The 26,635-nt window shown below is 37.3% G+C and overlaps 1 protein-coding gene across 2 annotated transcripts; it reads left to right on the top strand.

The window, feature by feature from the left end:
- Positions 1–227: 227 nt before the first annotated feature.
- LOC139969739 (protein O-mannosyl-transferase TMTC1-like) lies at positions 228–26,434 on the top strand. 2 transcript variants are annotated; one of them, XM_071974953.1, is made up of 19 exons: positions 228–380; positions 1,243–1,738; positions 3,127–3,316; positions 3,946–4,019; positions 4,472–4,636; positions 6,688–6,766; positions 7,203–7,306; positions 8,575–8,761; positions 10,237–10,358; positions 11,789–11,953; positions 13,319–13,432; positions 14,365–14,508; positions 15,164–15,375; positions 16,918–17,053; positions 18,956–19,100; positions 22,230–22,367; positions 23,301–23,432; positions 24,692–24,769; positions 26,169–26,434. In XM_071974953.1, the coding sequence occupies exons 2-19, from the start codon at positions 1,347–1,349 to the stop codon at positions 26,286–26,288; spliced, it is 2,697 nt and encodes an 898-aa protein (XP_071831054.1). In that variant the 5' UTR covers positions 228–380; positions 1,243–1,346; the 3' UTR covers positions 26,289–26,434. The 2 variants fall into 2 exon arrangements, with proteins under 2 accessions (XP_071831054.1, XP_071831063.1); XM_071974962.1 differs by lacking the exon at positions 11,789–11,953.
- Positions 26,435–26,635: the final 201 nt, after the last annotated feature.

The raw sequence follows: 26,635 nt of genomic DNA, 5'->3' as shown, positions 1-26,635 counted from the left end.
AGTAGTGGCACTAAGATCTATCACAGGATTACAAAATGACTGAGCTACCAGAGCCAACTTGTACCGAGTTTTAAACTACTGTAGGATATCTCCCAAACGATGATCATATTTTTTTAGCTGTCTTTGGAAGTTTATGTCATGAACTAAAGGCGGAACGTGGGTTCGTTTGTGTGTGGACCCCCTTCAAGAAAGTGTAACGTTCCAAGATGTATCCTTGATTGCTATGAGACAATCGTATACATATATGTGCTATTAATTTTGTTATCATGTATAGCCTGTCAATCTGCCGTATTACTGACAATGCAATGATAACTGATCAGAAAGCCAAATACACCTTAGATCCGTACTGTGAGCTCATCAACTGGTTTATCAGACTTCAGGTATATGTGATACCAGGAATATGTCTACAATCTAATATGAGAACATTTATTGGCCATTTAGTGCTGATAATACTTCAAGCAGCTAGAGTTAAAGACTTTGATATATCTATAGCTTCAAGTTACTGTAACAAAGTTTTGCATTAGTATAAGCAATAATGGTACGCATACCAGTTCCACGACTTGAAGACGTTCTGTACAGGCTACAGTATGTAGACGTACAGTAGGCCTAATACAACTTATATTTACAAGGTTATGTGTACTGTAGGTACCTCCAGCGCTTATGTTATGCTACTGTAGGCTATTAGACTGAACTTGACATAAGCCCAGTATTATTCGAAATAACAAAACCGGTCATAACCTCAATGATTGACTTAGTGGAGAACAAATAAATGTACTGTAGGCTATTACTAGACTGAACTTGACATAAGCCTAGTATTATCCGAAATAACAAATCCGGTAATAACCTCAATGATTGACTGAGTGGAGAACAAATACATGTACTGTAGGCCTAATGTTAGGCCAAGCAAGACCTACGCTAATACTGTGTGAAACCCAACATATGATGCTGAAAGTACTACCCCTAATAGAAATTAAACTAGGCTTAGGCCTAGATAAGCTAGTATTAGAGCTACATTAGGGATGCAAAATGCAGCTTGATCTGTAAGTTAAATTTTAATGAAGGCAACTGTATGAGGATCAAGTCACCTGTTTACCTGTTCGGATTATTTCCTTTAGTTAACTCTAGTGTAGGCTAGGCTTACCTTAGCCTAATATGAGAAAAACAAAACACCCAAGTGACTAGAACATATATGCCTTTAATAGAGTACTATATGATTTTTGGGCTCTTTTATTTTTTACAAAGGGGGTATAAATCCACATCAGATGACCAAACTCATCACTTGTGAGAATGATTGTGGAAGATGTCTTGAAGTTTAACTTAAAGGGGAGACATCTTGAAGGACAGACATGAGAAAAAAATTGACATCCAGGCCGCAGATTCTCGTTGACAAAGCAAACTTGAGGACGTTCACTCCCAGCCATAGAGAAGATCTCCATGATCCCAAAACCAAAGCAAGCAGAACAGTTTTAATTAAGAATGGAGATGGATGTTCCAGGAAGAAGAATGGAGGCTGTCATAGTAAACATTACTTACTTATCACAGCATTGACCATTGTGGTGTATCTTAATAGTCTGAATGGCGACTTTGTTCACGATGACCTCTTTGCAGTCGTGAGAAACAAAGATGTGACTTCACCTCAAAGCACGACTGCTTTTCTGCATAATGATTTTTGGGGGAAGCCCATCCAGGACCGAAGAAGTCATAAATCCTACAGACCACTTACTGTTCTCTCTTTCAGGTACTGTACAGTATGCATATGGTTTTGTCTCAATGTATGGTGGTGTACGGTAACTTCACATGTCCCCTTAAAGGCATTAAAGACTCGTTCCAAACCATGTGCCGCCCTGTGAAAAAATTAACTTTCTGTTGCTTGCAAGTGAAGTTTTTTTTTCTTATTGCTACAAAATGCAGACAGTAATGAAACGTGATACCTTGTTATCTTTCATCTAGACCTGAGATGTCCATTGCTGCTACAGTACAGTATGTAAGCTGTGTTGTAGGTATTGTCCGTAGCTGCATGTATTGACTGTACACTATTGTCTAATTACCGATGGTAGCAAGCTGTGTGTGTATTTCCTGGGATCGATGGTGGTGTCTAACACTTCTGTTACACCTCAGTCGAAACTAGGTCAGATAACCGGCATGAGACGTTTCTTTGTGCGCGAGTCTCCACACCCTTTAAATTCGTGTGCTGTGTCACATGTACTGTAGTTAAACTGATGGACACTGTAGTTGCCATGAACTTGTAAGCAAATTGTGACATTCCATCGCAAGTGTAATCTACAAAACAGAAACGGCCAAAATTGCCACAATGAAACAGGAGACACCAATTTGTATAGACTTGAGACACTTTAGTGTGTTACTGCACACAACCCATGCAGTGGAATTATACAGTAAACTTCAAGGCATGCGTAATGTTAGGGAAATTATTCCCTTGCTTTGAACAGATTGACTTCCGACAGATATAAAGGTGTAATTCTTTCTATTTCTGGCAGATTATGGTCAAACCATCAATAGAATCAAATAACTTACGGATAGAACTAAGCCACTGAGGAAAATCAGTATGATTATCACTGTTACCTGTTTTATTAAGAAAAGAACATTACTTAATGCCTGGGCTAACTATCAAAAAAATTACCATATACCATCATACAGTACATACACTACAGTGAGTTCTCTGCATTACTGTCATTTGATGAACTCTATGATATTCTGGTTACTGTAAGATGTTGCCATGTATGCATATTCTTTTAATTAATGAGGTATGAATGAAAGAAAATATGTTGTTTATGTCAGAAGAAGAAGTATACTGTCCATTCTACGTAGAATATGTTTCTTCGGGACCAAACTTTCAGCCAAATTTGTGCAAAAACATGCTGCAGTTACTGATGTCTACTTTTGAAATCATAGGAAATTGTCCTCAGTACAGGTAAGTCTTTATGAATTCATTGTCACGGTGAAAAATTTTGAAGGAGATTTAGCCTGGATGGATCATTGGATAGCCTGGCCACCATGTGCAGACTCTAGGGCATGATGTAAAATACAGCAAAAATTTTTGTAATTTTCTGAATTCTGTCTTAAGTAATAAGACGGTGTAATTACATGAAATTTTGGTCCTTCCCACAGGTTGAACTATTTACTACATGGCCTCAGTCCAACCAGCTTCCATTTATTCAATGTCGTACTGCATACAGCGGTTGGTTTGCTTTTCATGAAAATATGCAGAGACATGGTATTCACGAAAGAACTTGACGGTGCGGGCGCTTCCATCTACGCTGGTCTTTTGTTCGTCCTACATCCGATCCATACAGAGGCTGTGAGTTTGCAGTTTGTGCACCCACTGTCTTCATTGATTGCATTCCTAGCTATATCTCTTCTTCTCTCTTCCATCCTTCAATCTCTCTAAGGATCAGAACCGGGGGAATAACTTCAGCCGTCAATATTTTCTACGATAGCAATTTTCAGGTTTATGATGAATTGTATTATCGTAAAATAATTCAAAAGTACTGACATTTTGTGTACAAAGCGTGCCTCGTATAGTTGCACTTGTGTAGCAGTTTGTTAAAGAAGGCATCTATAGTGTTTTGCTACTGTACAGTATGTGTCATGTGAGTCATAAGTAGCTAAATTATTCGTAGCTAAATTATTCGTAGCTAAATTATTCCCTGGTATAAAGTCACCATTTAATTCAGTGAAACCATGGAGATTTAGGATAGACTAGTCTGCATTGCTTTAAGTTTCTAAGCAGTGAATAGTCCTAACATCCAAATGGTCATAACTAATGTTCTTATATCATTTAGTGTGTGGGAGAGCATTTGGATGCAACACAGAATAAGAAGGAGAAGGTTGGAGGGGGAGGGGGGAGGGGCTTGGGAAATGGTTCTGAGAAAGCTTGTGGATCACTGAAGGTTGGTCTTACTGGATATTTCTTATTTTTTTCCATAGGTTTCTGGTATTGTTGGAAGAGCTGATGTGTTGGCCTGTTTATTTGTGCTTCTTTCCTTTTCATCATATACAAGGTATTTTAAATATCCAGTTTTTTACGTATACTTCACATTACAGCTTACAGTTGGCCTTTGCCTAAATATGAGAATGTAGAATATATCTCAATTGAATTCTGTGTCTACGTTAACCTGTCATTATCATACTAAATTTGGCATTGCTACGCCAACAGTACTACTTTGCTCGATTTCATCGAAAAAGAAAATACAGCTCTCTGCGGTCTTCAAATCTATCTTAACGTTTAGAAACTACTTCTGAGAGGATCTTGCTATTGTGATATTGGTCAGACTGACAACTCTTTGTCTTGTGAAATATACAATCCATTAATGAGATATGTATCAGGAATGATCGCAGCGTAACGGGTAACATTATATTGATTAATTCGGTACAGATATTCAGGTTTTAGGGTGTTGATCTTGAGTAAAGAAACGGCATTAATGGTTTCACAAATTTTATTTTTACTCGACAGAAATGTTCCAGGACTGTTTTGCAGTCAATTCACTTACCTTCCAGTTATTCTCAGTATCATCTTTGCAATATGTGCTTTGCTTTGTAAAGAGCAAGGAGTTACAGTACTGGCTATAAATGCTGCCTATGATGTGTTGAATACTACTTATGAAATACTGACAAAGCGGTAAGTTTATGTACACTCTGAGGCCTATAAATTCGGACTATTTCACTGTCTAAATACCACTGGATTTCCTCATTTGCCAGTAGAAAAAAGAGGGCACCAGTTGACATTTTCACGCCAGTGGACATTAAAGGCATTGAAGACTCGCCCCAAACCGCATGCGGCCATCTGAAAAAGTTAACTTTCTGTTGCTTGCAAGTGACGTTTTGTTCGTGTCGCTACAAAATGCAGACAGTAATGAAACCTGATACCTTAATTGTTATCTCTAGCTGGACCTGAGATGTCCATCGCTGTATCGTTTGTATACTGTGCTGTGGGTATTGACTGCAGCTGTATGTACTGACTGTACACTAGTGTCTAATTACCGACGGTAGCAAGCTGTGTGTGTATTTCTGGGATCGATGGTGGTGTTTAACACTTCTGTTACACCTCGTTCGAAACTAGGTCAAATTATCGGCATTAGACGTTTCTTTTTGCGCAAGTCTTCACACCCTTTAAGAACGTAAATTCATGATAAGCTTCTGATAATCAGTTGAAGAATTTTTCTGTTCCTTTTTTTTTTGCCTGTTGTGAATTTTTCTTTTCCTTTTTGTTTTTACCTGACATAAGCCCTGTATCATTGCTTCATATCAGCAAATTTATGACATCTGTTCGTGCTGTGCTATATCATATAGCCCAGTAGACAGTATTGTAACTGAATTGTGTTGTCAAGCAGGAAAATGTCTGTGAAACCTTAATTTTAGAACTTAGATTTTTAAGTACTTGCATGTTGCCTGTTGTGAAGGGAATTTGCAGTGTTGAAATGACTGCTTCTAAGCCTTCAAGCCATTGTGTATAACTCTCTTTAAACGACTTATCATGTCATTAAAGAGAATTATATATCCGTGGTTTTGCTTTCTAATAGTGCAACCATATTAAAGCGTCATAGTTAAAATCTGGATATCATGCATTCATGCATTATTAAAATTTGACAAAAAAGTTAATGGTTTTTTTTTTTAAATTTAGTTGAAAATATCATTGAGACTATAGATATTATGCAGTACATTTGAAAGGATAATTTCTTCTTTCACGTTTACAAATATATGATTAATTTGGAGAGATACTTTTCTTAGAAACCTACTAATTTTACCAATTCAGAATTTCAGACTACTATTAATGTACATGTGCATGTAATGTACAACTACTTTTAATGTACATGTAACAATAGTCAATTTTGTGACTATGCAGTGTTTTTGTACTTGTTGATAGGTTCTTAATGAATTTTCATATCAAGCTAATTACATGTAATGTATAACTTCTTTTAATGTACATAAAAGTACACAACTTTGTGGCTATAGAATGCAGTGTGTTTGTACATGTTGGCAGGTTCCACATGAATTTTCATATCAAACTTATACTGTACATGTAAAGTACAACTTCTTTTAATGTACATGAATGTACATAAAAGCACACAACTTTGTGACTATGCAGTGTTTTTGTACATGTTGGCAGGTTCCAATGAATTGTCATACCAAACTTATACATGTAAAGTACCACTTCTTTTAATGTACATGAATGTACATAAAATAACACAACTTTGTGAATATGCAGTGTTTTTTTGTACAAGTTGGCAGGGTTCCAAATGAATTTTCATATCAAGCTAAACTGTTCTGTTTTCTTCTCACATTGGGAAGACATTACACTACTAGTTGTGCAAAGTTAACCTAAGTATGCTTTAGTGTTAACAGCTCTTATTTTTATCTCTTTTTTTCTCTTTTTTTCAAAATACTGGATAGAAAAAAAAGGAGAAAAGTTAATTATATTTCAAGAACTGAAGTGTACATAATCACCTGTAATAGATAACTCATTATTATTTTTTTTATTTTTTTATTTTTTTCGTTCCTATCAAAACCTGACTAGAAAGTTGAAATTGTATCTCCTACGTCAGAACAATAGTTATGCTTTAGTGTTTTTGATAACCCCTCCCCTTTAACCAGGGATGATGCATGTACCATTATGCAACAGTATTCAAATGATTGACACCTTTGTTTTTACTTTTTTTTTTATTCTAACAGGGATTTCCAACTGGACAAATTAATCAGCCATCCTCACTTTAAAAGTATGTTATGGAGAGTTGCCATGGTAACCATAGCTGTAAGTTTCATTATATTTAATTCATGCACCGGTAAAAAATTCTCAGCTGTATATAACTGTTTATTTTTTATGATAAATATGAGTTTTAAATTAATGAAACCCATTGGACCCTTATTACACTTTAGAAAAGAAAAAAAATGATGTTTTTGATTGCTTCTTTTTTTTTGTATTTATAACTACTTTTACTTCTCTCCATCCCTTGTCTACTAATCCCCTTACATCCATCTCTTTGTGTTCACCATGCTCATTAACCTGTCTGTATTCTGTGCGTGTTTTTGTCCCTTCTGTTACTGTAACTTGTCATTTAGCCTTTGAAGAAGATCCTGCTAGGATCGAAATGTCAGGCCAACATACTTTTACACATTCTCCTACACAGGCTCTCAAGTGGATAAGCAGTTTGCTAACAGTTTTATTTTATTTTGTTTTCCTTTTACAGGCAGCTGTTATATTATTCTTAAGGATATCGATCATGGGAGGATCTTTGCCAGCTTTCTTGGAGGAAGATAATCCTGCCTCCTTCTCCAAGTCTTGCCTTACAAGGTAAGAGCAACCATAGATCATACAGGGATGTGTCCAGGACTTCCTGAGTGCCGGGTATACTGATCGATTTTTGAAGGTGCTCAGATGCCAAATGCAGGCACTTGTGTAGCTTTTTAAGCACATACACAAGTACTGATTTTGTTAACAATTTACATTTTTTAAGTTTTTTTTTAGTGAAATATATTATGTACCTGGTAAAAGTTATTAGTTTGTTGCAAAGAGATTTTACAAGGGACCGATTGAGAGCCGTAAGTAATGTTTCTCGCATGCGTAACTGATGCAGTATTAGTCTGTATGATTTTGGCATAGGCTAGGCCCAATTTATGTTGAATAAATGGTTATGAATGTCGGGATTTTAGATGAAAATAGTGCTGAGCGGGATTCACGATTTTTAAGAAAGTGCTGGGCGGTAATTTTTATTGCTGGGCGGGGCCGCCCAGTGCCGCCCAGCGTGGGCACATCCCTGATCATATTACCTCAGATAAAACTCTAGCATATGATTGATTTAAACGAACCGATTCCGGGGACTTCTACAGTAGGAACAGACTCAGGGCAGTAGCATTAGTCAGGGGAAATGAGGTTTCAGTCAGGGCATATTTTAAATTCAGGGAAGTAGGGGAAGGAACATACCACTGCTACAGTTGAACAGCCCCTACCCCTCCCTCCCCATTCCCCTCCCTCACTTCTTCAAACTCAGAAATAATGAAAGTGATTTATTAGCTCAACCTTGCACTTAATATCAGACCTAATTATAGTTTAAATAAGCCTCAGAATTTACCAATTGTTATCAATACTGTTATTTATTTATATTTTTTATCTCTGGGGAGCACCTCGGCTTCAATGACCCAAGGTCCACACCCCTCCCTCCCCCACTTTAATAAAATTCTTCATAAAACTGTCAGCTGGGTGCTGTTTAGCTGCTGCCATGTGGAGGGATTGTCTCTATGTTTGACAGGTTATCGTTGACCGGGTAATATTGTGATATTAATCCTTATCCTTATGTTATTTAATTAATATTGCACCTTGAGCACCGTCATCGGTGGATATGTCTGCGCTTTATAAATCCTCAACATTATTATTATTATTTACATGCCTCTGTGCCTTCCATAAAGGGTCATGCCCCTACTGTAGCCAGTCCGCGGGCCATTTGTAATCTGCCATCAAATTTGAAATGCAACAATTCTTGTTTGCACACAGAATGCCGTGCAAATCAAGTTTGGCATTGGCAGATCTATCTATCTGATCTTTGATTCTCATTTCTTCTACAGATTCCTAACATATTCTTTCCTTATAAGTTTCAATTGTTGGTTACTCCTCTGTCCCAAGACGCTCTCCTACGATTGGCAGGTTGGCAGTATACCACTGGTGGAGTCAGTCTGGGACTGGAGGAACCTGTCCTCAGCTGCTGTCTTCATCTGCTTGTCCCTCCTTGTGTTGAGAGTGATTATCCGAAAAGTAAGTTAAAATTTGGCAAAAATGGAGAATATATCAATTAGTTTACAAATAAGTGCAAACAGATTGTGGTTTCTCTAAATTCATATCATCAATGGTTTAGGTACAGTGATATAGTGAAATATTGGTTGTGGTCTGGTTTTGTGGTGTTTGGTGTTGTGATCTGGTGTACTGGTCTGGTGTTGTGGTCTGGTGTTGTGATCTGGTGTTGTGATCTGGTGTTGTGGTCTGGTGTTGTGATGTGGTGTTGTGCTCTGGTGTTGTGCTCTGGTGTAGTGGTCTGGTGTTGTGGTTGGTGTTGTGGTCTGGTGTTGTGGTCTGGTGTTGTGGTCTGGTGTTGTGGTTTGGTGTTGTGCTCTGGTATTGTGATGTTGGTATTGAAGGAATGTCATGCTTAAACTAGTTTTGTAAGGTATGGATTAGAGTTGTGTGGGATAGTAGTGTACTTAGTTTTAGTTGTGTTTCTGTAGAAGATCAGGCAGCTGAGTGTATTAATGTCAATAGTGCAATGTTTTATATATTGTAGTATAGTATGTATGTATGTATTTTAGATCCTCCTGCAAGCAGGAACTCGCGAAGAAGCCTCATTGGCTTATCAAGCCGCAAGCTGACCGAAGTCAGTCTCTTACATTAATATTTAACGTCCATGATTATGAATTGTCAACAACTCTGTAACTGGACGACATACATTAATCTTGGAGTGACTCCAACTCGGGACCTTATGATTGAAAGGCACCGGCGTTAACCACTGAGCTAACACTCCTAACAGTATAGTGGTCTGTGATGTTAGCCTGACAGTAATGTAGTTACTACATGCATACTTCTTCTAGTGTATTAGTTTCTTACAGTTCAGTCTAGGAGACTGACTGTTGGCATAGTTTTGAAACACAGATCCATTTGAAATGACTGCTCATTCTCTAATCCAGGGATTGGGGGGATTTGTAGGGGTATACACTCTCTTTTTATCCCCACACAATAAATGTTGTAGTAAATTGCATGACCTTGGTCTCTCTGTAGACCAAAGTTATAGGCTTCATTTATAGTCTCACTATGCCTCAAAATGCACTCTTTCCTGTCTGCAACAGATTCTTTAGTTTTTATGGGGCAGGACACCCCCCCCCCCCATACCACCTGCATGTGATTCAGCAAAAAGGACCCCAGGGCCATCTCCCTCTTTTCAAAATCTTGGATCCACACCCTGATGCCCTTAAAAGTATGTGTGATACAGAGTACATGTGTCTTTGGTGAATGCATCCAACTCATCTACCAAGCCATCATTAAACTTATCGGTCGACCAATATAGAGTGTACCTTTCTTATATTCTGAAATGAAGAGAATTCAAGACTGTGTGGAACTGGCGCCCCCTTTACAGTAGCTGTGGCATCGACATCATGAAATAATATGTTCTTATTGCTATAAAATATTCTCCAATATGATATCATTATTTAATGCTTTCCATGCTGTCTCCTTTTAAACAGGGTCACGGTGGAAAGCCAGTGGTCCTGGGCTTGATGTTTCTAATCATTCCATTTGTACCGGCTTCAAACGTTTTTCTCACCGTGGGTTTTGTCGTCGCCGAAAGAATTCTCTACATTCCTAGGTCAGTCTAGTTTTGATGATAATCACTGTGTGCTAACTTTGGACAAACTGTTCGTTTTACTAATGTTTTTTTTTGGCGCCATTAATATTGCATATTAAACAAAGAAGAAGTTAGGGTAAGAGTTTTCATGAAGTTGTAGAACTTTCTTCTGTGAGGTCCTTTCATTTTTAATTGAAGCTGCTCATTTAATGTTTGCAGTGGATAACAAGCAGTGTGAAATAAATATCCCCTGCAAGCCCCCCCCCCCCCAAAACAATATGTATATATCTATCAATGTGTCTCCATTATACCAGTTTTATTGCTTGCAAGTAATACACTCGGTTTATCGTTTGGATGCTGTACTTTGTATAGGTGAGGTTGGAGGTGGGGTGAGGAGGTGGGGGTGGGAAGGTGGGAGTGATGAGAGAGTGGCGTGCAAGGTTCAATGTCTCTCTAAGATAAGTTTATTCCTGGAATTTTTGGAGACTCAACTTTGGTATATAATAAGATGCTTTACTTTGAATATGGTGAGGTACTTGGGGGTTGGAGGGGTGTGGTTGTGGGGAGGTGCGATGGGGAGGTGGGGTCGGGGTGGCGTCCAAGGTTCAATGTCTCCCTAAAATTAGTTTATTTCTGGTATTTTTGGAGCCTTAACTTTGGTATATAATAAATGTACATATTTTCCTTTGGAACAATCTTTCTTCCATTACTACACTAGTTTGAACAGTATGTGAAGTAGTCATTTGACTCTGGAAAGATAAGAAAACCAAAACAATAAAGCATTCTTTCTTTCTAGATGTATATGTTCACACTTGGAATAAAAAAATCCACATTGGAATTATTTCAAGAAAACTATATAATTTAATATTCTAAGGGAACCAAAGGCTTGTATAGGAGGCTCCATATGCAGAACACTGGGCACATTTGGAAATATTTCAAGAATATAATATAGTTTAATCTTCTAAGGGAACAAATTTAAGACATTGACAACTTGGAAATCACCAGCACAGCAAATAGTCCATTCTCCACCTTTCAACTAACTGTTTCAAATCAAGGCTAGCTGCTTACTGGAAGCAAAAATCCCGGAGTTTATGATTACAGAGCTACATTTTAGCCGAACAAAAACGAAAGGAACTTTCTTTTCTGTAACAGAGTTTGCCAATATTACACACTGACTTAGACACAGTTTGATTTTAAGTCCAATTATTGAGCGATGAAATGGCCGAAGGCCACCACTAGTGTTGACAGCGACGATATTGTCCAACTATTGATGTCATTCATCAGCTAGGAAGGGAACAGGGAACCCTGACTATTTTGTATCAAGGTTTACAATATAAGAATGAGATCTTCGTCTCTCTATAACATTGTTTTCTCTGTGTCCAGTATGTCTGCTGTTAAACTGCTACTAACATAAATGTTGCATGCATCCATAATACCTTTTCCTATAACAGCATGGGGTTCTGCATACTGGTGGCATTTGGCATAGCTAGCCTCAAGCAAATGTACCCAAGCAAGCGTTATTTGCTGCAGCCAGCCGTCCTTTTCACTCTAGCAATTTTTGCTGCTCGGACTGTGGTGAGGAACGCCGACTGGAAGTCGAGGGAATCTCTGTTCAGGTGAGTTCTGTTTCCCCAAACTGTAGTCAGAGCTTAATGGATGGGTATCTAGTCTCTCTATATTCACTGTACGTATTGTCATGCAAATTTATATTATCTATAATTATAAAAATATAAATAAATTTAAAATAATTTTACTGTATGTTTGCTTTCCAGTAGTGTCATATCTTCTGCAAAATAGAAGATGAAATACTTCAGAGTGAATAATATTGAATGAAATAAAAAAAAATAAAAAACTGACACTGTTGGATATGCGGAAATGATAATTCAAAATCATACTTGTATTCTCCAAAGTTCCGGCATGACAAATATGGAATATTGAGGGATAATTAGAACCATGGGGAAATTAAGATTTTTGGGTTAAATTAAAAACTAACAGGCATTTGATAAGACATGACAAATTGTCATAGACAGATAATTCACTTTCTTGTAGGTATGAGGCATGCCCTATTTACAGTACAAAACATGAGATAGAGATTGAGCATTGGATATTTTGATGATAATGTGTGTGTTTAATTGCAGGTAAACACAGTAAATACTTTTGAGAAAGCTAGTAATTTGGCAGTGTATGTGTAAAGACACAATACTGGCTTGTGAAAATAGGACACACATGCTAAGTTTTCATTTTGAGAAGGCTAGTAATTTGGCAGTATATGTGTAAAGACACAATACTGGCTCTTTTGTCATGCTTCCTGTCATAATGAATCATTTCGATGCTTCCGTGGAGCTGGCATGCATATGGGCCGCTTGTATAGTTCAATGTGTAAGTCAATGGAGAATTTAATTGTGGTACCACACATGTTGACTTGTTTTATGAGGATGTTTCAAGTCAAAGTCCAAGTGAACACATGCTAAGTTTTCATTTTGAGAAGGCTAGTAAGCTGACAGTATATGTGTTAAGACACAATACTGGCTTGCAAATACAGGACATACATGCTAAGTTTCCATTTAATCAGGATTGTATTATTAAACTTTTTGCTACACTGGAGGACAAAGCCTTCTTTATCAGAAAATACTGAATGAATATATATAAATGTATTTAATATATATCTACTGAAAAGATAACATAATGAAACGATTTTCTTTGAGACGGTCAATTTTTGGAGGATGCTAAAGGTTTAACATGGTGTCCATTTCATCCTCAAAGAGGTGGAATATTACCCTTCAAGACAGACAAAGATTAATATTGGGATTACTTTTCTTGCTTACCACCATTTTCTGCATCTGATTGAAAGCTGAAAGACGTAAAGGAAATACAAGAATTAAATACATTTTTTTTTTCCATTTTTTAGAGTCGATTTTGAATTATGCTAGAATGAGAAATGTGTTTTGTTGACTATTAGTTTTTATTATTTGCCTCTTCAGGTCTGGTTTGATATCTCTTCCACATAACGCCAAGATGCATTACAACTGGGGAAACTACCAGCGTGATATGAACAACACACTGTTGGCTGTCCATCACTACAGAGAGACCATCAGGTTAATGAATATATATATACAACTATAGTTTAAAATGTCTCACAAAATATAAACCAACCAAAAAAACATATGGTATGATAGTAACTATCATCTTATAATTGTATAATGCCCAATGCTAAAATCTAGTGAATCCTTAGTATTCCCATCTAAATCACTCCTCCCACCCCCAACCCCCCCCCCCTCCTCCTCCCTAAGCAATACCCGATGAAAACAGGCAAGCTGCTATTGTCAGAGAATGGTAGCAAAAAAAACTTGATCATGGACTAGTGGATTGCTGTTTCTAGCAGACAATTACATACTTACTGGTCTACAAGAGTAAAGTTGCCTCTTGCTTCTTTGAAGTATCGTTTGGGTTTATGAGCTGCTTCTAGTTCAATAACACAAGATAATGCTTCAATGCACTATTATGAATACCCGCAAGCTACCTGTTTGAGACAATTATTTCATTGTTTCAGTGCAGGGCTGCACGATCATCAAAGAGGACTAAACTTTACTTAGGCGCCCCCGCATTTCCTTTTGATATCTGTCCCCAGACAAAGAAGTTTAGATGATTCACACCAGCCAAATTGGAAAAGAAATAAAATATTAAAAAATACTGTCCATTTGCACTTTCATACCTTAGCAAATATTTACTAATAACATATTTGATCAATAACATAGTATATATGCAGTATCCAACTAGCTATAACATTTACCATAAGCATTAAAACAACTCTACCTTAAAATACTGTTACAAATTCAGTATTGATAACATAAGTTGGCACATTGTTGAATACATGCATTTGCTGGTAACATGATATTGCTAGCATGAACTGTGTTAATAATCTATTTATTCATAAATTAATTAATTTTTTTGCTGTTATCATTTAATATTTTTCTATTCTTATTATAATGACATGGCTTATGATTATTCATGGTTATTATATATACAGACTGTATCCAAACCATGCCAGTGCCCACAATAACTTGGGAACTCTGCTAACAACCGAACAGGAAAAGGAATTTCACCTTCAAGAAGCCCTGCGGATCGACAGCTTCCATGTTAGTGCCCATGTTAACTTGGCCATGCTTCGCAGGTGAGAATCAGAAAACTCTGAGCATTCTCAAATATTTATCAACCGGAATCAGACTTCGGTTCCTACTTTCAGTGTCATTGCAGTTTGCTGCATTATTTGTGCACATGATCTCTTGTAACAAGAGCATTGGTGTGTATCAGTTTACTTGGTCAACTTTGTGACCAGACTTATAAAATTAAACCTAACTCTGTGAACATTTGGTGGCTGTATAAAAGAAACAAGACACTTTGAAGAGTTACAAGCTTCAACCACATTGTTGGGCACTTCAAATACAATTTGTCTCTCTGTATGAAATCGGCCAATTAAAGAAGCCCTTTATTGTGATAATGGGATTGCTTGATCCTATTGGTAAACATATTAATAACTAATTTAGGCCAAAATGGGCACAAGGTCATTATTTATCGCAGATGCTTTCAAAGACAGGCATGCGCTTTCTCTGCAGATTCGCGGAATATCCGTGATTTCTTTTCTACCTCTGGGACAAAAACTATTATCCTAACACACTGTAGCATACGCAAACTGGAGCCTATACCGCAATTTTTGTTCTGTGATTTTTGTTTCACCCCAAGCTCATCCCAGCAAAGAAGATTTAATTTTTACCTGAAGACGTACAAGTATTATCAACTGTGTCTTTGCTTATAATTTTGTCATTTAGTGATCAAGGCGACCAGAGTCTTGCGCTTACGCACCTCAAGCAAGCAGTCTACATTGACCCCGGTAACTACGAAGCTATCAGCAACATGGCTTCCATCCTAACCTCTCAAGAGGTATTTGAAGAGGCGGAAATATATCACAGAAAGGCCATGACGCTCCAGCCGAGAAATGCTGATGTTGTCAATAACTATGGGGTATTCCTCTTAAAAACAGGTGAGTAAATGACTTCAACGACTGATGTTAAAACCGAGTGAATTGATTCCATACACAGGTTCTCCAGTTGTTCTACTCTATGGACTATTTCAATATCAATGCAGTATACATTTCCTTGCCTTTAATGACCAGGAAAAAAACAGGGCAAAGTTTGAAGGATATTTTTTTATTTGTTGCCAATTTAGTTGTCCAAAGAGAGTTGACAAAATGGAAATGACCAGTATGCCACTGTAGGAGAGGGTGTGTAGGTTTGTGGACAGAACACCAGCTTTGTTAGGTGGGGAGATGGGTGGGCGATAGTACTTTATCGTTTTACCTATTTTGGGGGTAGCCCATAGATTGAGTATTGCTGCAAGTAGAATTTGATGTAAAGAAGTAGTGGTTGACCAAACAACCTTCACAGGAGGTTTTAGTTGTCCAAACAGACTTTTGGTCGTCTCGGACTACTGGACTACCATTAAAATCTGCCCTGAACAATTTGCATAATTTCCTATGTATTGCACCCAAATTTTTATCAGTTTTATGCTGATGATGTCAGCTGAAATCTTGTTATCCAGATCATTTTTGAAATCATTGTTGGTTGGGTTTTTGGCAGGGGGGGGGGGGGGAAGAGGTCATTGTTCCCTGCTTGGAACTACCTCCCACATCCCACCTCTAATGATCTCCTTTTGAAAATTAGTTAAATTTGCTGTTATGGTCAATTTAAAAAAAAATACTAAGGGATTTTTTTTATTAGTGTGTAGTGTGTCTCATGTTGGTTCACAAGTAATATCAGTGAATGAATTAACCAGTATAGTATCACAAAAATACAAAATGGTACACAAAATGCTACACAATATGGTCAAAATGCTATACAAGTGCAAAAGTGTTCAGCAGATTTGTACACACAGAAACCATAGTTGTTTTGAAGAGACAAAACTCCGGACCTTCAGAACTGCTACACAAAACTTGAACATTAGATTATTACCTGAATATTTCATGACTCTTTCAGAAATCATATGCTAATGGCTTTCCTTACTGAAGAATCCCATATTCATTTATTCATTCATGCATCCATCCATTTATTCATTCAAACATTCATTCATACATTCGTACATTCATTTAATCAGTCAGGCATGCATGCATTAATTTCTGCATTCGTACATTCATTCATTTCTTCATTCACTTATTAATTCATTTATTCATGTCATTCATTCATTCATTTATATATTCATTTCATACATTCATTCATTCATTTATTCATGCATTCATGCATTCATTCATACATGCATTCATTTATTCATTCATTCATTTCATTCATATATTTAAGTATGCTCATACGCTAATAGATTTCCCTAATGAAGAATCCCATACTTTTTAATTCATTCACTCATTTAGTCATTCATTCATTCATTTAGTGATGCATTAATTAATTCCTTCATTCATTCATACATATATTCATTTATTCATTCATTTATTCATGTCATTCATTCATGTCATTCATTCATTCGTGAATGTATTCATTCATTCATTCATTTATGACTTGTTCTCTTTGAACTTTAGCACGTTTTGCCGAGGCCATGTTTTACTTTGACAAGACTCTAGCTCTTCAACCTAGTCATGTGACAGCTATGGGTAACCTGGGTCTGCTGTACAGGAGGAAACACCAGATAGCAGAGGCTGAGCAGTGGTACATAAGGTTAGTATTTAAAGTCTGATTTCTGATTAAAAACAAAAATGGAATCATTTAAATTTCTTGTTTTTTTTTAATTTTATTACAAATTTAAGCAAGACGGGGGTGTTCTGGTAGTTATTGGTCTATCCTGTGATCACATCTAAAAGTGTTACAGTAACCTAGACTGTTATATATTCAATTGAAAGCAAAACCTGAGTCTGCAAGTTAGGTCTGGTCTAGGTACACCCACTAGAGAGAGAGAGTTTGATTGGCCAGGTTGAACATGTCACCGTGGATACCACTTCCTCAGGTTATCTTCATTATTTTGGTATTAAACTGGGGTGCCATCTTTCAGTGGAACTCATATCCTCTCCAATCATAATTTTCAAATTCAAATTCTACCACTAGAGGGAGTTTGATTGGCCAGGTTGAACATGTTACTGTGGAAACCACTTCCTCAGGCCATCTTCATTATTTGGTAACTGGTGTCTATGTGCCATGTCTATGAATGGAAGCCATCTCCTCTCCAGGCATAATTGTCAAATTCAAATTCTACAGCGATCTGGATACGTGATGCATTTCTTTAAATGCCTGATATGGAAATGCTCTCTGTTGTTGTTCTTCTTCCAGTATAGTGCTAACTTCATCTTTGAAGACTCATGCACTTGATGGACAGGTTGGCTATGTGGACAATAGTCTAACTGGATTAGGTGTTTAAAAGCTTCAGCAGATTGGGTCCTAATAGACTCCTCAGATAGATAGTTCCAATCACGTACAGTACGGGGGGAAAAAAGACATCCTATAGTAGTCTCTAGTACAATGTGGATTATGATAGGCTTGGATGTTTTCACATCTGGTTGGAACTTGATGGTTCTTTGAGGTAAGATATTGTGCTGAATCAATGGCTACCAACTGGTTCTGCATTTTGTAGAACATTGTCAACCTCGATATTCTACGTCTTTCGGCAAGAGGTTTCCAACCTAGATCTTGGGGCATCGTCCCAGCACTTGATGTGCGGCGGTAATAATGGAGGGCAAACCTTGCAGCAAGTCTTTGAACCATTTCAATTTTATTTATCAGTTTATTGGTATAAGGGTCCCAAACAGTGTTGCTGTACTCCAGGATTGGCCTCACTAGTGCCTGTTGTGGTGATACTTAGATTTGCTCTGTTTCTTCTATGGTAACCAAGGGTAACTGTAAACATAGTAGCATCAGTCATGTTTAATACAGGGTGATATATGGAATTAAAAGTTCAGCCCTCATGCAGCATATCATCCATAAGAAAAATCTGAATAGTAATGTTCAGGGTTATAGCTAGGAGATTGTGAGTGCTGGTTAAATAAATTTGCGAAGCGTAGCGAGTGAAGCTCTCGCATCTCACGGCCGGGGGTCCAGGGCCCGCTTAAGGGTGATTTTTGCTACTTTTCAGATTTACAATTGGTAAATAACAGAAAAAGGTGACGTTATTATCATGTTTTACGGCAAGGGAAAGATAAATTTGTTACTTTTGTTGTATTTCACAAGCATTTTACTATTTTTTTGTGCCGGCCAGTGGACTGTTTATTCACTTCCAATGCCGGCCGGCAGGCGTGAGTGGCGGTTACCACCGGCCGCCGCCGGCGTGGGGTGGCTATAACCCTGGTAATGTTACTATTAGCTGTTATGGTTTTAAATATTTTCAGCTGTGTGGATCTGCCGAGTCTCGGGAAGTGAACCATTTAAAGCTAGTTGAAATGACGACGTTGGCTCATCAGGACAGGACTGCCTAACTGCGATTTGTCAAATCCATTCTTCCATAAATGTCGATAACTCGACGAATAAAAGTTCCACCTACCGTCCGAGCAAACATGTTTAAAATGCCTCGGTAGTAATAAAACGCAGTGTAATTTTAAGCATAAACGTTGATGTTTTCACATCTTTTTGTAGAGCTGTATTGACTGAGAAAACTTCCAGCACGTTGAAGGGACTGGCCAGATTTTACTATTCCATAGAGAGATGGACGGAGGCCGTGGATGCTTACAAGGAATTGTTTGTGTTAGCTGAGGGTGATGTAGACTCCATACTGCAGTATGTAAGTAACAGTATCAACATGTATGGTTTCTACTGGAACAGTGGTAGAGGACATGGTGTGATTCTTTTACATAAATGCTCAGGTACACTAACCAGTGCTGTGGACGGGTGGATATATGTGGTTGCATTTGAAGCAATGAGGCTTAGCAATCGGGAAGTTCCGGGTTCGATACCCGGCTGGGTCATAGTAAGGTGGGTTTTCCACCCAAGAGCAATCTACGGTTTTCCCATCTAAAATGACTTTCTAAATTGAAAAGATTCCAAATTTGAGTTAAAATGTTGAATTGGAAGCCACCCGACGTGTAAGTTGTACTCCATAAGCCCTTGCGGGTTTTTCCCACATTTGTGGTCATAAAACTGCTGATAATTATTCACTGCTGGTTAATATTTATCCATGTCCATGACTAAAGGTGTGCTCTTCCCAGCACGGCAAGGACAGTTGTCAAAGTTTTCATGAAAATAAGTCTTGTTTAGCTATTTACATGTACTTGGGCTATAGCCAGTATCCAACTCACATTACATGGCCCAGCTGTCAACATCAGATATGTACAATGCTGATTCTAGCCAAGTATTTGTATGATGGGCATGCACTGTGCATTAGCTTCTTTTGCAAGATATTTGAAACCACACAAATACATTACTGAAATCCTTTACCAGCATAAGTATGTATTTGAGATCCTTCCGCAAGCAGGAACTCGCGAAGAAGCCTCATTGGCCTGTCAAGGCTGCAAGCTGACCCAAGTCAGTCTCTTACATTCATATTTAACGTCCATGATTATGAATTGTCAATTGTCAACAACTCTGTAACTGGACGACATACATTAATCTTGGAGTGACTCGAACTCGGGACCTTATGATTGAAAGGAACCGGCTTTAACCACTGAGCTAACACTCCATATGAAGGCAGAAAGTAATGTAAATTTGTGCAGGTTAAATTTAGATACGTAGTCGGGTAAGTTTTCAGGTATTTTGTCTTTAAAAAGTTGCTGGTAACTACAATTGCACTTTTGTCACGTTTTCCTTATTGCTTCTCAAATCATTAAGGAGCAAGCAGGCAGATTAATTCAAGGTCTTCAAAGTACAAGGGGGGGGGAGTTTAGGGGGGGAGTTATTTCATTTTTGATGAATCACTCAATAGCTTCCAGGATTTTCGGTCTAAGAAGTTTGCTGGTTGCTTTTAATTTTATTTCCAAAGTTACTAATAAGTTGTGTTCCACATTTTTCACTCCAGCCACTAATGCAATTTGAATGCTGCAAAATATCTTTATGTTATGACCATGGCAAGAGGTTTCACATCTGTGAATTAAAAAAAAAAGTGTATACTTAACATTATATTTATGAAATGCACTCAGAATAGACTGAATTCAGGGGAGACATTGCAACTTTACAAGATGATTTGAGAAAATAACAATTTCCTTTGTACATGAAACCTTAACATTTATTTCATAGAAATACTATTTTTTCGTGCATTGTATTTTGCTTTACACCTTTGACAAAATGTTATAGTTTTGATAAAAACTTCCTTGACATTATATTTATTAAATGCACAGAGAATAGACCCATTTCAGGGGTGACATTGAGCTATTTTACAAGAAGATTTGAGAAAATAATAGTTTCCTTTTTACATGAAACCCGAGCATTTTTTCCATAGAGAAACTATTTTCCTGCATTGTCTTTCGCTCTTCACGTTTGACAAAATGTTATAATTTAATATTAAAGGGCCTGCGTATAGTTATTTCTTTCAGACTCTAGTTCAGGTAGTTTACATGTTCTTTGTTGAGTTTTTGGCCTTAGTTACAGACACCCTTTAAGGTGATACAAGCCTATGACCATTCTGATATGAACAGATAGATAAAAATAATGGTTAGACAGCAAAAACAGTGAGCCCCTGGATGGACAGGGTCTCTCTGGACAGGACAGGTCTTTAATAGGTTTCTGCCTCTGTGTTTCAATCAAATGATTCACTCACATGGTCTTTCCGTCTGAATATTATTTGAGTTAATCAACAAAAAAACTGAGGTGAAAGATGCTGTTAATGGGTTCTCACCACAAAGTGTAAAAGGCAAGTTTATTGTCTGTTTATACAAATTTAGGTAATACTTCGCGGCCTAAATGAAAGCTACTAACTGGTAAAATTTACTTTCATTTTCATTTAAAAGGTCAGTCTATACGAACACTCATAACTGGTAACATTTATTTTAATTTTCATTTAAAGGGTCAGTCTATACGAACACTTCAAACTAGTAGAATTTACACATATTGTCATTTAAAGGGTCAATCTATACTAACATTCCTAACTTTTGAAATGTCCTCACATTTTCTTTTAAACGGTCATTCAATATGAACACTCCTCATGATGAAATTTACTCATATTCATTTAAAGGGTCAGTCTATAACAACACTCCTAACTGGTTAAATTTACTCATAATTTCCTTTAAAGGGTCAGTCTATAAGAACCCGCCTAACTGGTTAAATTGACTCCTGTTTTCATTTAAAGGGTCAGTCTGTAACAACACTCCTACTGTAACTGGTTAAATTTACTCATATTTTCATTTAAAGGGTCAGTCTATAACAACACTCCTAACTGGTTTAATTTACTAGTATTTTCATTTAAAGGGTCAGTCTGTATAAACACTCCTAACTGGTGAAATTTACTCATATTTCCATGTAAAGGGTCAGTCTATAACAACACTCGTAACTGGTTGAATTTACTCATATTTTTATTTACAAGCTCAGTCTATTACAACACTGCTAACTGTTGAAATTTACTGATATTTTCCTTTAAAGGGTCAGTCTCTAAGAACTCTCCTAACTGGTTAAATTTACTCATATTTTCATTGAAAGGGTCAGTCTATAACAACACTCCTTACTGGTTAAATTTACTCATATTTTCATTTAAAGGGTCAGTCTATACGAGCTCTCCTATTTGGTTTAATTTACACGTACTTTCATTTAAAGGGTCAGTCTACAACTACACTTCTAACTGGTTAAATTTACTCATATTTTCATTGAAAGGGTCAGTCTATAACAAACACTCCTAACTGGTTAAATTTACTCATATTTTCATTGAAAGGGTCAGTCTATAACAACACTCCTTACTGGTTTAATTTATTCATATTTTCATTTAAAGGGTCAGTCTTTAATCAACCTTGACGCTCAGTCCGAAGGAGAGAATATCTTTGACGCTGCTGTCCTGTCTTTCCCAGATCATCTGGAGTTAAGACGAGCCGCGTCCAATATCAAAAGTTTACTTAACAAATATGATGAAGTAAGTATAGACCAGATTACACGAAAGTTAAAATTATGCTGAAGTATCAAAGGACCTGTATTTACTTAACAATGTTCTCTTTATATTGATCATATGGTCAGCTGATTGGAAAAGGATAAACTGTCTTTGATGTTCTGATTGTTTTGGACTGGTCATCTGGAGCTAGGACCAGCCCTCGCCAGTGTCCAGTTGACATCAAAAGTCTGACTCATAAAGGAGCATTAGACTGGGTGTCTGTAGCTAATTATATTTACCCATCATGTGTTGCCCTTCTATCAGATTAACTCAAATTCAATCCTATCGAGTTCTGACAACTTAATGCAAATTTCTCCTTGATATACGTTTTCCCTTTTTCTTGTAACATATTGTTAAAATGCTCCCCACTGCAGTTGTTTCCCTGAGGTTAATATTGTATTTCTTTTCTACTTGATGATGCTTACGTAGTATTCACAACAAAACAAAAAGCTGTTTCTTGCCTAGTACCAAAAAGAATTTCCTCGGGTCATTATGATGATAAATTTAATACAAATCGATAGTTAGTTTCAAAAGAAACATTTTACCCATTGCTGTTAGCAAACTGACTGATAACATTTGGTAAGTACAAAGGACGTTTTCTTCACTTGTTACTAGGATATTTATTATATATTATATATATATATATATATATTACTCTGGATCATACCTTAGGTCGACATTTACATTGACTTACACACTAAATTCAATCCACTGTCGACCTATGGTACATATAGTACGTATATATATATATATATAGATATATATATATATATTATGTATACATATATATATATATTTTTTTTTTGTACTTGTCCATAGTTTTATGTAACAAATTTGGCTGTTCCTATGTTCTCTTTAATCAATTTCATTTGATCATCATTTTTCATTTTCTAAATTTTCTGTCGTTATCTTATAAAGGCTTCATCACACTTAAAAGAGGCCATCAGAATATGCAAGGCAAGCTCCCTTCCAGATGCTCTTCAAGCCAAGCTTCATTTTGAGTATGGAAACAACTTGAAAAACCTAGGGCGTTACCAGGAAGCATCTGAGGTATGACTTATTGGCAAATGCTAATATATATATATCCTGAAAATCACGTAGGGAATATTTGTTTCTTGGTAGAGAGTGCAAAATACCAAAATATCTTCAACCTCACAAGCCTACCCAGAAGTTAGCCTTGATCCTGTTGCTGTGTGAACGAGAACGAAAGTTGGGTCACTTTTTCCTTCCATTGCCCAACGAGCAGTAATCTAATTACATCGGCTTATTTAGCACTCCTTATGTTTTGAATTTCACAGGAGTTGCCAAGTATTTTAAATTGGCAGTTGCAATCATAAGCATAATTATGCTGAGATTAAATACAAATTAGCTGAAAGATACATCTTGCTTTTAGTCGCATACGTATAGAAGAATTTTTGAACTTGTATGTTGAAATTCCTAAATCTTGTAAATAATTCTGTGCTTTTACACCTGACATTTTAGCTTCCTCGAAGAATAACGTTATCAACAACTTACTACTAAAGTGTTTTAGCTGATGAAGGTTTATAAAAAGAATATTGACCTTTTATTTTTTTTTTTGGAAGAAGTCCTTAATACCCTCTTGTAATACAATAGAGCTCGAACGTTGTGGTCAAGTGGTTAAGGCAGTGGACTTGCGATATAAGGTTTGCAGGTTTGAGTGCCAGATCTTTATGTTTTGTCCTTGGGGCAAGACACTTTATCTCCAATTGCCTCTCTTCACCCAGGTGTATAAATGGGGACTTGCAAGGTAACTTGTAAATATAGTTGTGTGCGCCAGTTTGTGGGTGCACCCCATGGGAAGTCCCCCAGGGGAAGTCCCCCAGGGGAAGTTCCCCAGGGGAAGTCCCCCAGGGGAAGTTCCCCAGGGGAAGTCCCCCAGGGGACACAAAGATGTGGTGCACTTTAGTGTCCCAGGAGGGATTGTTTGAATTGTGCACACTTGGTGTGCGAGTGTGACAAATTACCAATGACCAGGGGTTCAATAGTGTTGTCTAGTCATGTGAGGGGGGCCTTGGCCTCAAACAAAACTATAAACCTTCAACTTTTTCTCAACTTTTAAAAATGGCCGGTATACTGGTGAATGGGTAGGATTGCCCAGAGGTTAATCTCCTTATGACTCTTGCAAGAGGATCATCTTCAGATCATCTTGCAAAAACCAGCCGTTTGGTATTTTATAAGAGGACGTTGCGGACCCCATCAAAGAATTTGAGAACTATTATCACTCTTTGGAAATACAACTAATGCTTGTCACTTTTGTCATGCTTATTAATTTCTCAAACATTTTTCAGGAGTATGGCCAGGCCACTAGCTTAGATCCATCGTTTGCCAGTGCATTCCTAAATATGGGAGCCTTACTTCACCTCCAGGTAAGTTCTTATCAAATGTAAATTTAGGTTTTTTTATTTGTATGATCACAACATCTGGTAAACCACAGAGTATTCAAATTCGTCGTCCTATGTAAAGAGTGACAAACAATCCCCTTCATTCACATCACCTGTCAGCTTCAACTCCCATTGCCATGCCTGAAGAAGTCAGGTAATCGCAGCTTCCAACACACAGCTCCTTGCTTATAGGAATTCCCTTCTGGTGCATTACCTCAGTTCCTTTCTTCATGTCATATAGATACTTCTTTTCTAGCGTATTTCACTCCACTGCAGAAGGAAGGCCTCTTCACCAATTTTACAATTAACTCTGTCCTGAGCTGTTCTCTGCCATGTGACCCCACCATATTCTCTTATGTCATCCATCCATCTCCTACTCTGCCTACCTCTGCCTCTAACATAACCCCTTGGTGTCCAATCTGTCAATTTCTGTGTCCATCTATTATCCTGACATCTAGCTAAATGCCCTGCCCATCTCCACTTCTTTTGCTTTATGACTTGGACAATATCCAAAACGCCTGTACTGTTTCTCAAGTCCTGGTTTCTGACTTTATCCTTTCTTGTTACACCCCTCATAATTATTTCCATTACTCTCTCTCTCTGTCACTCTCAGCTTCTTTTCTAACCTCTTGGTAGTTGTCCATGTCTCTGCCCCATAAGACATCACTGGGATAGATACTATATCCATCATTACATGTTAGCCTATCATCATAAACATTGTCAAGAACATAAGCTAAATACAAAGTTTGTACACACTAGACAGTTATTCTTGTGCTGTATCCTAAATGGCATAGAATGATGTGATGCTTTACTCTGGTTTAATATAAACTCAATGGTGCATACGGTTTATGATAAATGCCTAATTACAACTGTCTAATGCGTAAAGTTATTGTAGTAGGACAAAGGCAGATTTAATTAACGACTGTTTGCTTTGGGTGTTTAAATGAAGGTACCATGTGTTTGATCAGTGGTGGAGCTAGGGGTATTGGTCAGGAAGGGCGAGAATGGTCTGTAGGGGCGCTTTCGACACTATCTGAGCAGAGCGCCACCACAAGTTGGCGCGTAGCACACATAAAAATTTTGAGAAAAGATACTCCCTAGATCGCCGGAAATGACCCTTTCAGGGCCTTGCTAATTTGCAGATAAACGAAGAATAAATAGGTGTCATACCCAAATAACACCAACAAAATGTGACAAATGTCAATAGGTAGATGATAGCGCAATAAAAAAATCAATAATCGCGAATAAGTAAAAAGTGGTAAATAGCTGAAAAGGGCGCCAGCAGTCCATTTGAGTCCGTCAGAGGGGTATCTGCCCCCCCCCCCCTGACTGTATGGACGCTCCACCACTGTGTTTGATACCACAATCTTTTCCTTTCCTACAGGGTGAATATGAAGAAGCCAAGATGAACTACAACAGAGCCCTACAATTGGATCCTGATAACCTCATTTTGAAGGACAATTTGAGAAAATTAGAAAGATTAATGCAAAAGAGGGGCCAATGAGGAGTTGCCGCATATTTTTTTGCCGCAATCGTAGTTGATTAAATATACAGGTGCTGTAATTGAGCTCAGACATCTCATGTCTGAAATCGATAAGAAGTTAATAAACACACAGTTTGAAGATGTTTGGATTGATATTTTAACATATGTAAAGCTAAATTTGTCAAGTAAATTGCAAGATTAAATTACTAAGCTATTACTAAGAGTGAACCTTAACGGAAAACTAACGCAAACTGCCTTGATTTTCTTATCCAGTTTTATATTAATACCCACTCAACACCATTTTTGTGTGTGAAAAATGTTCATTTCTTCATGCTAAAAAATAAATTCATTTTTCTTCATGTAATTTA

The sequence above is a fragment of the Apostichopus japonicus genome, chromosome 1 (genome assembly GCF_037975245.1).
Source record: "Apostichopus japonicus isolate 1M-3 chromosome 1, ASM3797524v1, whole genome shotgun sequence".
In the NCBI taxonomy this organism is placed as follows: domain Eukaryota; kingdom Metazoa; phylum Echinodermata; class Holothuroidea; order Aspidochirotida; family Stichopodidae; genus Apostichopus; species Apostichopus japonicus.
The sequence above is the reverse complement of the archived record's forward strand: the minus strand, read 5'-3'. Positions and strand labels throughout refer to the sequence as shown.

What these genes read in the sequence shown, in the direction of transcription:
- LOC139969739 (XM_071974953.1), top strand. Translation starts at nt 1,347, where the DNA reads ATGAGAAAAAAATTGACATCCAGGCCGCAGATTCTCGTTGACAAAGCA. An exon ending in ATCCGATCCATACAGAGGCT is followed by an intron (nt 3,317 to 3,945) that starts GTGAGTTTGCAG and finishes TTTTTTCCATAG; the next exon opens with GTTTCTGGTATTGTTGGAAG. An exon ending in TATGAAATACTGACAAAGCG is followed by an intron (nt 4,637 to 6,687) that starts GTAAGTTTATGT and finishes TTATTCTAACAG; the next exon opens with GGATTTCCAACTGGACAAAT.